The sequence below is a fragment of the Carcharhinus amblyrhynchos genome, chromosome 12 (genome assembly GCF_965287045.1).
Source record: "Carcharhinus amblyrhynchos chromosome 12, sCarAmb.v2.hapA, whole genome shotgun sequence".
NCBI classification, from domain to species: domain Eukaryota; kingdom Metazoa; phylum Chordata; class Chondrichthyes; order Carcharhiniformes; family Carcharhinidae; genus Carcharhinus; species Carcharhinus amblyrhynchos.
In genome coordinates, this window is record NC_137335.1 from 30,408,113 (window position 1) to 30,421,074 (window position 12,962).

At 40.3% G+C, this 12,962-nt stretch overlaps 1 protein-coding gene across 3 annotated transcripts in view; it reads left to right on the top strand.

Annotated features, from left to right (window-relative positions):
- tulp4a (TUB like protein 4a) overlaps nucleotides 1–12,962 on the top strand; it is a 378,343-nt gene that overhangs the window by 91,472 nt on the left and 273,909 nt on the right. For all 3 annotated transcript variants that reach the window (XR_013888258.1, XR_013888259.1, XM_080200309.1), the window contains exon 2: nucleotides 3,924–4,052. Coding sequence is in view for 1 of the 3 variants with exons in the window: in XM_080200309.1 (XP_080056435.1) it covers nucleotides 3,924–4,052 (129 nt within the window). In the remaining 2 variants the exon portion in view is untranslated. The remainder of the gene's footprint in view (nucleotides 1–3,923; nucleotides 4,053–12,962) is intronic.

Genomic DNA, 12,962 nt, shown 5'->3' on the forward strand with positions numbered 1-12,962 from the left:
TTTTTAAACCTTGCAACTAGCTTGGTTTTATCAATGTGATGAGTTTCAGAAGACAAGATAATATTACAAGATTTTAATTAGCTGGTAAGGTTGTTTTTGGATGAAGGAATACACTTCTTCGAAAAGAGAGAGCGGGAGGGAGAGAGCCTTCAAGCTGCCTCTTTTACCAAAGTCTTTAATAGAACATAGAACAGTACAGCACAGTGTGCCTTCGGCCCTCGATGTTGTGCCAAACTATGTCCAAACGCAAGATCAAGCTGTCCCACTCCCTATCATCCTGGTGTGCTCCATGTGCCTATCCAGTAGCCACTTGAAAGTTCCTAAAGTGTCCAACTCCACTATCACAGCAGGCAGTGCATTCCACACCCCAACCACTTTCTGAGTAAAGAATCTACTTCGGACATCCCTCCTATATCTCTCACCATGAACCTTATAGTTATGCCCCTAGTAACAGCTACATCCACCCAAGGAAATAGTCTCTGCACGTCCACTCTAGCTATCTCCCTCGTCATTTTATAAACCTCTATTAAGTCACCTCTCATCCTCCTCTGTTCTAAAGGGAAAAGCCCCAGCTCCCTCAACCTTTCCTCATAAGACCTACCCTCCAAACCAGGCAGCATCCTGGTAAATCTCCTCTGCACTTTCTCCAATGTTTCTGCATCCTTCTTATAGTGAGGTGACCAGAACTGAACACAATATTCCAAATGTGATCTCACCAAGGTTCAGTATAGTTTCAGCATAACCCCACGGCTCTTAAACTCAAACCCCGTTAATAAACGCTAACACACTAAGCCTTCTCCACTTGAGTGGCAACCTTCAGAGATCTGTGGTTATGAGCCCCAAGATCTCTCTGTTCTTCCACATTCCTCAGAACCCTGCCATTGACCCTGTAATCCGCATTCAAGTTTGTCCTATCAAAATGAATCACCTCGCACTTACTAGGGTTAAACTCCATCTGCCACTTTTCTGCCCAGCTCTGCATCCTATTAATGTCTATTTGCAGCCTACAAGAGCCCTCCGTCTCATCCACTACTCCACCAATCTTGGTGTCATCAGCAAATTTACTAACTCACCCTTTAGCCCCCTCTTCCAAGTCATTGATAAAAATCACAAATAGCAGAGGACCCAGCACTGATCCCTCTGGTATACTGGGATAGAAGGAAATTTGGTCTCCAGTCTGAAAATTTTCCCTCCACCACCACCCTCTGTCTTATATGAGACAGTAAAAAGTCTGACAACACCAGGTTTTAGTCCAACCTATTTATTTGATAATATACTCGCAAGCTTTCGGGGTTAGCCCCTTCGTCAGGTGAATGGAGAGTTCTGGCCTCAGACAGAGCATATAAAGCACAGACAGTTTAGAGATTACTGATTAGAATGCGAATCCTTACACCTAACCTGCTGTTCAAGACCTGAAGTGGCTGATAATGTGAGTGGAAGGAGCACTGATCACGGTTTAAAGAGATGTGTATTGTCTCCAGACAGTACAGTAAGTGAGGTTTTGCAAACCCAGGCAAGTCACGGGGGTTACAGATAGTGCGACATGAACCCAAGATCCCTGTTGAGACCGTCCTCATGACCGCACACATGTGACTTGCCTGGGTTTGCAAAACCTCACTTACTGTACTGTCTGGAGACAATACACATCTCTTTAAACTGTGATCAGTGCTCCTTCCACTCACATTATCAGCCACTTCAGGTCTTGAACAGCAGGTTAGGTGTAAGGATTCGCATTCTAATCAGTAATCTCTAAACTGTCTGTGCTTTATATGCTCTGTCTGAGGCCAGAACTCTCCATTCACCTGACGAAGGGGCTAACCCCGAAAGCTTGCGAGTATATTATCAAATAAATAAGTTGGACTAAAACCTGGTGTTGTCAGACTTTTTACTGTGTTTTCGCCAGTCCAACGCCGGCATACCCACGTCATGACTTATGAGACAGCCAGTTACTTATCGAATCGGCCAAATTTCCTTCTATCCCACACCTCCTTACTTTCTTCATGAGCCCACCATGGGGAACCTTATCAAGTGTCTTACTAAAATCCATGTATATGACACCAACTGCTCTACCTTCGTCTACACACATAATTACCTCCTCAAAGAATTCAGTCAAATTTGAGAGGCAGGACTTACCCTTCACGAAACTGTGCTGACTATCCCGGATTAAGCTGCACCTTTCCAAATGGCCATAAATCGTATCTCTCAGGACCCTTTCCATTAACTTACCAACCACCGAAGTGAGACTAACTGGCCTATAATTACCAGGTCATTCCTATTTCCTTTCTTGAAGAGAGGAACAAAATTCACCACTCTCCAGTCCTCTGGCACAATCCCTGCAATTCTCGTAGTCTTTTTTGTAGTGGCTGTAACCTGACCTATTACACTTCATCCATTGTGTATTTTGTTAGGTTTTTTTGGATAGGCCTATCTGTGGCAGTGATTGTTTCAATATCCAGCATTTTGCATTTAACGAGTCTTCCTTAGTGCTGAGTTTTGATGGGTCCCTGAAAGTTTGTTTGTTTATCAACTTCAGTTTAGAAGGTGGCTTTGCATTTTTAAGTGGTTTGTTTTGTCTCATTTCAAACTGCAAAATTTCCAGTAAGTTGAAAATTGAACAATCAGATTTCCAAAAATGAAGGAGCATAGTCTTGTAATAGATGCACTTTTATATTTAAGGATGGGCAATAAATGCTGCCCTAACCAGCGACACCCACATCCCATAAATGAAAAAAAGTTAGCTGTTTCACACAGCCTCTTTACTTCTCGTATTTACTTTGTCAATTCCCCTCATAATCTTCATTATTCAGCTTGGTTCTACGTGGTATCATCTACTTGTCCTGTGTCACATGTACACTTTCTTCTTCATCTCAGTTTTTATCTCTTTGTCATCCAGGGAGCTCTGGGTTTGTTTACCATAAATTGTTCCCATTTATGGGAATTCATCATGACTGTGCCCAAACTATCTCCTCTGTCCAGTTACAGTTTTGTTTGCCAACTTTTGATTCCTATTCGTCTGGGTCAGATTAATTCTTATCTGGTTGAAGTTGGCTTTCCCCAAGTTTTTACTCTGGACTGTCCCTTACCCTTTACAATAGGCAACTCAAGTCGTATTTTACAATGATAATTGTCCCTAGGTGCTGTCCTATTGTGACTTCATACATTTCTCATTCCCAAGAACTAGATCTTCTAGCAGTGCTGCCTTTTTCGGTTGTGATCAACAAAGGTTTGTTTGGACTGAAAACATACTGTTGTAGAAAATTTCCTCAACACACTCCAGTCACACTCTGTCCTTTATATTACTTATTATCCCAGTCTATATTTGGATAATTAAAGTCCCCCATTATAACTCTTCTGTAATTCTTGGACCTCTGTGCAAATTGACTCCTCTACATCTTTTTCACCAGTTGACAGCCCATAGATTAAACTGAGCAATGTTCCATTACAGTTTTTCCTGGTAGATTAGATCCCCTCCCATCCCATTGAAGTTAATGATCTTCTGATTTAGAATTTCTACTTTGGATTGTTCCTTATTCATTTCTATTGCTGATCTAAATCTTCTGCAATAATATTCTCTCTCTCACCAAGTGTTTCTGCCCTACATGGCCTACCTTATTCCTCTGGAAACCAGATCCAGTTATACCTCCTTCCTAGATGGGCCAAGAGCATAACTGGTCAAGCACATTTTTTGAACACGTTTAAGAAATGCTTAGTTATTTTGCATCTATTTACAAAATATGATTTCCAGATATGAAGATGTGCTGTATTAAAAGTTAACTTGCTGGGATTTCAGAATTTTAAATTCTTCAATCATGTCCCTTCATTTTTGTTTTATCCTTTTATGGTTCTTGCAACTGAGCATAGTTAATTTTCTTCCCCATTGTTCTAATTCATTATATACTTAACTTTTGCTGATTTGTATTTAGGTGATACTCGTGCGATGGAATGAACCATTTCAGAAACTTGCAACGTGTGATGCTGATGGAGGTATTTTTGTGTGGATTCAGTATGAAGGGAGGTGGTCAGTTGAGCTGGTCAATGATCGTGGAGCACAGGTAAATATATTCATTAAATGAAAATTTTGAAGATCTTGCCTTTTTGAATTGATCGTGGTTATATTGAAAAACATCAGACTTTGCTCATTCGGTTCAAATTCTGCTGATTTGTTTTCATGGTGTTTTAAATTATATGGTGGAATAATAGGTGTAAAAGTTTAATTTATTCATTTGATTTTTTTTCCATTAATATGTCAAGCCTTTTATTTTGAACGAATGTCTTCACTAAAGTAGTGCAGAGATTAATTTGCGGTATCTGTTGGATACATAGAAACTAGAAGCAGGAATAGGCTATTCGGCCCCTTTTGAGCCTACTCCACAATTCATTTTGATCATGGCTAATCATTGAATTCAATATCCTGATCAACCCCTTCCCCTCATACCCCTTGACCCCTTTAGCCTCTAGATCTATATCTAATTTGTTTTTGAAATCAGACAATGTTTTGGCCTCAACTACATTCTGTGGTCGTGAATTTCACACACTCACCACCCTCTGGGTGAAGAAATTTCTCCTCACCTCATTTCTAAAAGGTTTACCTCTTACCCTCAAACTATGATCCCTTGTTCTGGGCTCCCCCGCAACTGAAAACATTCTTTCTGAATCTACCCTGTCTAATTCTGTTAGAATTTTATAAGTTTCTATGAGATCCCATGTCACTCTTTTAAACCCCAATGAATATAATCCTAACCAACTTAACTTCTCCTCATATAAGAACTAGGAGCAGGAGTAGGCCATCTGGCCCTTTGAGCCCGCTCCGCTATTCAATAAGATCATTACTGATCTTTTTGTGGACTCAGTTTCACTTACCCGCCAGTTCACCATAAACCTTAATTCTGTTACTGTTCAAAAATTTATCTATCCTTGCCTTAAAAACTTTCAATGAGGTAGCCTCAACTGCTTCACTGGACAGGGAATTCCACAGATTCATAATCCTTTGTGTGAAGAAGTTCCTCCTCAACTCAGTCCTAAATCTGCTCCCCCTTATTTTGAGGCCATGTCCCCTAGTTCTAGTTTCACCTGTTTGTGGAAACAACTTCCCTGCTTTTGTCTCATCTATTCCCTTCATAATTTTATATGTTTCTATAAGATCTCCCTTCATTCTTCTGAATTCGAATGCGTATAGTCCCAGTCTACTCAGTCTGTTCTCATAAGCCAACCCTCTCAACTTCGGAATCAACCTAGTGAATCTCCTCTGCACCCCCTCTAGTGCCAGTATATTCTTTCTCAAGTGAGGAGACCAAAACTGTACATAGTACTCCAGGTGTGGCTTCATCAGCACCTTATTCAGCTGCAACATAACCTCACTGTTCTTAAATTCCATCCCTCTAGCAGTGAAGGACAAAATTCCATTTGCCTCCTTAATTACCTGCTGCACCTGTAAACCAACTCCTTGTGATTCTTGCACAAGGACATCCAGGTCCCTCTGCACAGCAACATGCTGCAATTTTTTACCATTTAAATAATAGTCCATTTAGTCTGCCATCCCAGTAATCAGCCTGGTAAATCTTTGCTGTACTCCCTGTATAGCAAGGACATCCTCCCTCAGAAAAGGACACCAAAACTGCACACAATACTCCATGTGTGGCTTCACCAACACCCTGTACAATTGCAGCAAAACACCTCTATCCCTATACTTAAATCCTCTTGTTATGAAGGCCAACATATCAGTTAACTTCTTTACTGCCTGCTGTACCTGTGGGCTTACTTTCTGCAACTGATGCACGAGGTCATCAAGGTCTCGCTGAGTATTCACTTGTCTCAATTTACACACATTCAAGTAATATTGTGTCTTCCTATTATCGCTGCCAAAGTGGATAACCTCACATTTCCCACATTATGTTGCATCTGTCAAGCATATGCCCACACACAGCCTGCTCAAATCACGCTGAAGCTTCTCTGCATCCTTCTCACAGCTCATCTTCCTACCCAATTTTGTATCATCTGCAAATTTGAAGATAATACATTATAAAGTTATAAAAGTTTACAACATGGAAACAGATTCTATGGCCCAACTTGTCCATGTCGTCCTTTTTTTAAACTCCGAAGCTAGTTCAAAATTGCCTGCATTTGGCCCGTATCCCTCTATACCCATCTTACTCATGCTTTTTAAAAGATAAAATTGTACCTGCCTCTACTACTATCTCTGGCAGCTTGTTCCAGACACTTGCCACCCTCTGTGTGAAAAAAATTGCTTCTCTGGACTCTTTTGTATCTCTCCCCTCTCACCATAAACCTATGCAGTCTAGTTTTAGGCTCCCCTATCTTTGGGAAAAGATATCGACTGTCTAGCTGATCTATGCCTGCATTATTTTATAGACTTCTTTAAGATCACCCCTCAGCCTTCTACACTCCAGAAAAAAAAGTCCCAGTCTATACAGCCTCTCCTTATAACTCAAACCATCAAGTCCCGGTAGCATCCTAGTAAATCTTTTCTGCACTCTTTCTAGTTTAATAATATCCTTTCTATAAAAGGGTGATCAGAACTGAACACAGTTGACCAGAAATGCACACAGTTCCCTCTTCCAAATCGTTAATATAGAATGTGAACAATTGGGGTCCAAGCACAGATCCCTGAGGAACTCAACTCGTCACTGACTGCCAGTGAGAAAAAGACCCATATATACCAATTCTTTGCTTCTTATCTGCTAACCAGCTTTCTATCCATTTCAAGACCTGCACCCCATGTGCTTTAACTTTATATAGTAGTCTGTTATATAGAACCTTTCCGAAAGTCTAAATAAACCACATCCACTTGTTCTCCTCGGTCAACTCTACTAGTTACATCCTCAAAGAATTCCAGTAGATTCGTCAAGCATGATTTCTCTTTTGTAAATCATGCTGACTTTGTCTGATTATACGACTACCTTTCAAGTGCTGAGTTATGAAATCCTTGATAATAGATTCTAGCAACTTCCCTAGTGCCAACATTAGGCTCACTGGTCTAAAGTCCCCTGTTTTCTTTCTACCTCCGTTTTTGAATAGCACATTTTGAAGCAAAGGTGATTGGCAGGTTAGATGATTGGTCAGAATTAAAGCAATGGCAGAGAATGACTGAAAGATGAATTAGAAGAAAGAAATGAGAAAAGTATGAGAGGAAGCTAGCTAGAAATGTGAAAACAGATAGTTGTAAGAGTTTCTGTGGGTATTTAAAAAGGAAGAGAGTGTGTAAAGTGAGTGATCCTTGAGATAGTAATAATAAGGAGTTAATAGTGGATAATGAAGAAATGGCAGATGCAATCAACAAATATCTTGCTCTTGTCTTCACTATAGAAGATGGAAAAAGCATTCCGGTAATGCTATAAATCAGGAGGCGGAAGGGAGAGAGGAAATTAGTGAAATTACTATCACTAGAAATGCAGTACTGAGCAAACTGAAAGAGCTGTTGGCTGACAAGTCTAGGGTCCTGCTGGACGACTTCTGCTTTGTCGGGGCCTCAACTTTTCATAATTTATATCATGACTTGGATGAGGGGAGAGAAGACATGATAGCTAAATTTGCAGATGACACTTGGTATGAGGACGTGAGGTTGCAGTTAGATATGAGTAATTTGAGGGATTCAGAAATCTGACAGAGGGAATATAATATGGGAAAATGTGAAGTTGTTCACTTTGGCAGGAAGAGTAGAAAAGTAGCGTACTACTTAAATGGAGAACAACTGCAGAATTCAGAGTTGCAGAGAAATTTGGATGTTGTGGTGCACGAGGTTACAAAAATTCAATATGCATAAGTAATAGAATGCTAGTCTTTATTATGAGAATTGAACATAAAATTAAGTATGTTATGTTTCAGTTATATAGTACATTGGTGAGACCACATCTTCGATAGTCTGTGCTGTTTTGGTCTCCTTGTTTAAGGAGGAACGTAAATGCACTGGAGATGGTTCAGAGGAATTTACTGAATTGATGGCTGGAATGAGCTGGTTGTCTTAAAGGCTGGACAGGCTGGGCTTGTTTCCACTAGAGATTAGGAGAGTGAGGGGTGACTTTATTGAAGTATATAACATCCTGAATGGTCTTGACAAGGAAATGTGAAAAGGATGTTTCCTCTTTTGGGTGAGTCAGAATTAGAGCACACTTGTTTAAAATTAAAGGTTGCAGTTTTAGGACAGATGAGTTTTTCTGAGACTCGAGACTTTGGAACTCACTGCCTCAGAAGGCAGTGGAGATGGGGTCATTGAATACTTTTGAAGAGTTGGGAAATATATACAGTTTTAGGTCATATTTGCATTTGTGGGCTTCAGAAATAAAGTATGACTTTAAGTTTAAGCTTTATTTGTATTTCTGCAGTTGTGTGCTTTGGAAACTGGAGCTTTAATTTCAGTTTTTTAATGAGATTTTACAACTCTAAAACAAAGGCAGTGAACAAAAAATGGGGCTATTGTCTAGTAACAGAGGCACCACAGGAACAGAGATCAGATTTAGTTCAGTTGAAAAAGAATTTAACCCAATACTAAGCAGCTTTTCATAAATTCTTCAGGCATGAAGGGGGAATACAGAAAAGGCCCCAAACTAAAGAACAGACAGATCCCAAAATCAGGAAGAGGGTCAGAAAGGAGTTCCTAGAAGACCACCTAGTCAAAAGGAAGGTACAGGAATCTGAAAAAAAGCTGATTGAATACAGTTAAGAATAAGGGCTAGAAGCTTCAAGTTAAGAGACAAGGCTGTAAGGTGCAAACCTGCGATAACGTGGGCTTGCAAAAGGTCAGAGATCCAAGGGAATGTGAAGGTGGTTGAATCCTTGCTACGGGCCTGTGAAGCAGTGGTGTTCTGTTGGCATGGCTAGGTACCTGAGAGATTATGTGGAAGTTGAAGCTTGAATGGAATGCACATCGAGCGCCACAATCAGGGGAGAGGAATACTGGAAGGAGAGGTTATAACCCTGGAGATGGATCCTTGGTGAAAACATCCAAGTGAAAGCATTGTTTGGGAGAAGATTCTAAGAGAGCAGCGACTGGAAACCCTCGTGTGACAGAGTTCCAGTGAGACTAGTTGGCTCACAGGGTGACAAGCATTTGGTGGAGGGAGTTCATGAGAAATTCATATAAAGGTTGTTTGGGTAGCATTGTCACTTTGTTTCTGAGTGTAGTGTGTCTGACCACAGTGCACCTATTGGTTTACATGCACTTATGCACTACTGAGAATATTAGAGTTTAAGATAGATATTGTGACTCGTATTATAATAAGGGGGTCAGGAGCTATTGGGAAAAGGCAGGAGAATGGGGATGAGAAGAATATCAGCCATGATTGAATGGTGGAGCAGACTTGATGGGCTGAGTGGTCTAATTCTGCTCCTATGTCTTATAGTCTTATTCATTAAATTTGTGTGTATCTGTAAATATATAGTTAAGTGTTGTGTTACAGTTAGTCTTTTCTTGTTTAATACATTTGTTTTGTTAAAAGTACATCAGCCCTGTGACTCCGTTCAGTAGCTGTCCACCACATTTCTAAACAAAAATAACAGTTAGGATCTATCAAGCCATGTTTGAACCTGGGATCTGACTTATCCAGTAGTAATATCAGGAATACGAACAGAAGGATGTAGGCAGATTCTTATTTGGTAAAGGAATCAAAGGTTATCGGGGATAGATGGGAATATGGAATTCGAATCACAAGTATACCAGTCATAATCTTATTGAATGGTAGAGCAGGCTTGAGGGGCTGAATGGCCTCCTCTGCTCCCAAGTCCATTTTCATTAGCATAATCTTGAGGTCCGTGTTTGTTTTGTGAAATCATCTGAAATTATCCATCTACAAAATTTGTCCATTCACAAATAGAAATATGAAAATTGCTAGACTAAAAAATATCGATATCATTGAATTCATCTATCATTTTAGTAATTACACGACTCAACAACAATGATCATGGACAGCAGGGGGATTAATTTAAACAACCTTGATTCTTCCTTTCACTACCTGTAAGTAAACAAAAAGGCCTTTTGCTTTCCCCTTGATAAATGAAGCACAGCTTCACAACCCTTGCATTTGAAATATTCCAATCATTAGAACAGCAGCAAATTCAAGATAAGTTAAAATTAAAGGGTTTGTTTATTTTACACACACAGTGTGGGAAAGGGGTTTTGCAATGTCTGCACCATGTGCACTTATATGCTAAAAGAGGGACGAGGGACAAGGGAAAGAAAGTACAAGTTACAGTTGTGTGTGAGTGCAGAATCAAAAGTCTATTGAAGGGTTCCTTCAGAGGGAGGTTGGTTGACTGTTGCAGGGTAATGTGCCTTTCCAGCATGAGAATTTCCACAGGGCGGAGGTGGTAGGAGACAGAGCAGAAGGAGGCCATTTGGCTCATTAAGTCTGCACCGAGTCTCTGAAAGGGCATCTTACCTAGTTCCAATATTCCAATAGAAGCTTCTTATTTGTTCAATGGTAAGATGGTAGACAAGACACAAGCTGCAGCCTGAAGTCACTGTTCTCTTCAGAGGCATGCTAGGCATCACAAACAGCTACTGTTGTCCTTGGATACCTTGGTGGCCAGAATTATTCTTGAGAAAAACAGACAAACTTTGTGCAGCTCCAAGAAGGGGCATTAATGTATTTTGTTTTAAAAGATAATGAGGATCCACTGGTTTGTCTGAAGGTTATACATTCTTCTCATAGATAGTCATGGTAAAGCCATGTCCATTTTTTAAATTAAATGGCAATTTTAGAGAGGCCTGACTGATATAGGTATGTGTTTATATTTTCCTTGCCATCTGAACTGTGGTACTGTTCTGGCAATCAGTCTCCTTCAATTGGTTTACAACAAACATGATGTAAGGAAATCCCAGTGATAGAAATGCCTAACACTTTTTTCTTTCAAGCACACAGACTTACCATATTTCATGTCTTAGATTATTGGTATATTCTTTTCTAAACCATTACTTTTGGAAAGAAATCTTATCCAATTTGGCAAATCACTAATTCTTGATTTATATTTGACACGCGTTTCAGACAGGCCATCTATATATCTGGTGTCGTCGCTTAGGTGATCAAATGGAAAGAAGATTTTGCCAAAATCATCATCTGACTGCCAGCTGTTTGATTTCAGATCAACTTGAATTGTTTAGCCATCAAAAATAACTCAGCTGTAGTCACTTAAGTGAAACATAATCTAGATTAGAGTTTTAAAAACAGTAATGACATCACTTCTCAGCTTTCGGTGAGAACATATCTAATTTACATAATCAATCCATATAATTTAGTTGGCTGCATCTTCATAGTCATTCTGGTTGCCATCTATTGAAAAATGATATTCCCCTTTTTATTGACCCCGATCTGATCTTGTACCCCAAAAAATCTGAATCTCAGTTGTTATATTCCTTCTATTTTTCACTTAAAACACAAAGATTGTTATTTTTGATCACTCAGCAATTAGTTAATTTAAAATCAAGTGGTTAATAATCAGAAGTTGGGTTTGATAGAATCTCCTTTCTATTTGATCTCTCAGTTCCAGAATTCCAAACTTACTCATTGTAACATAATGAATCATTGCCCAAACATCAGTTGCACTTCTTCAGAATTTGTTCCAATTATTCTTATCCTTTTAGCTAGTTATTAATAAATGTTCTTATTTAATCCATAATGCTTGTTATTTAACAGAGTATTTTGTACTTTTATTAAATGCTATATCCAGTCAATTGATTGGATTCTTTAAAGAAGTAACACAAGAGCAATATAAGATTTGGATTTTCAAAATTATTTTGCCAAACAAAGTACGTTGGCTAAGGTCAAAGCATGTGAAGTTAGGGACACATTGCAGATTGGTTAGCAAAATGGATGCAAAACAAAAAACTAGCTACTCAGGCTACAGTCCAAAGATATGCAGGTAGATGGATTACATAGAATATAGAACACTACAGCACAAACAGGCCCTTCGGCCCACAAGTTGCACCGATCATATCCATACCTACCAGGCCATAGAGCTATCTGTAATTCCCAATCCCATTAAATCCCGCGTACTCATCCAGAACCCTTTTAAAAGACCCCAGCGAGTTCGCTTCTACCACCACCGACGGCAGCCGATTCCACTCGCTCACCACCCTCTGAGTGAAAAACTTACCCCTAACATCTCCTCTGTACTTGCTCCCCAGCACCTTAAACCTGTGTCCTCTCGTAGCGACCATTTCAACCCTGGGAAATAGCCTCTGAGAATCCACCCTATCTATTCCTCTCAACATCTTATAAACCCCTATCAGGTCGCCTCTCAACCGTCGTCTCTCCAGGGAAAAGAGACCTAGCTCCCTCAACCTATCTTCATAAGGCATGCCTCCCAATCCAGACAACATCCTTGTAAATCTCCTCTGCACTCTCTCAACAGCTTCCACATCCTTCTTGTAGTAAGGCGACCAGAACTGTGCACAGTACTCCAAGTGGGGTCTGACAAGGGTCTTGTAAAGTTGCAGCATTACCTCCTGACTCCTAAGCTCAATCCCTCAATTAATGAAGGCCAGCACACCATATGCCTTCTTGACCACATCCTCCACCTGCGAGGCCGATTTAAGAGTCCTATGGACCCGGACCGCAAGGTCCTTCTGCTCCTCAACACTGCTAAGAGTCCTATTCTTGATATTGTACTCCTTCATGCCATTGGTCCTGCCAAAAAGGACCACTACACATTTATCCGCATTGAAGTCCATCTGCCACTCCTCCGCCCAGCCTTGCATCCTATCTATGTCACGCTGCAACTTCTGACATCCCTCCAAACTATCCACAACACCACCAACCTTCGTATCGTCGGCGAACTTACTAAACAATCCCTCCACTTCCTCATCCAGGTCATTTATGAAAATGAGAAACAGCAAGGGTCCTAGAACAGATCCCTGGGGCACTCCACTGGTGACCAACCTCCAAGCAGAAAAAGACCCATCCACAACCACTCTCTGCCTTCTGCAGGCAAGCCAGTTCTGGATCCACAAG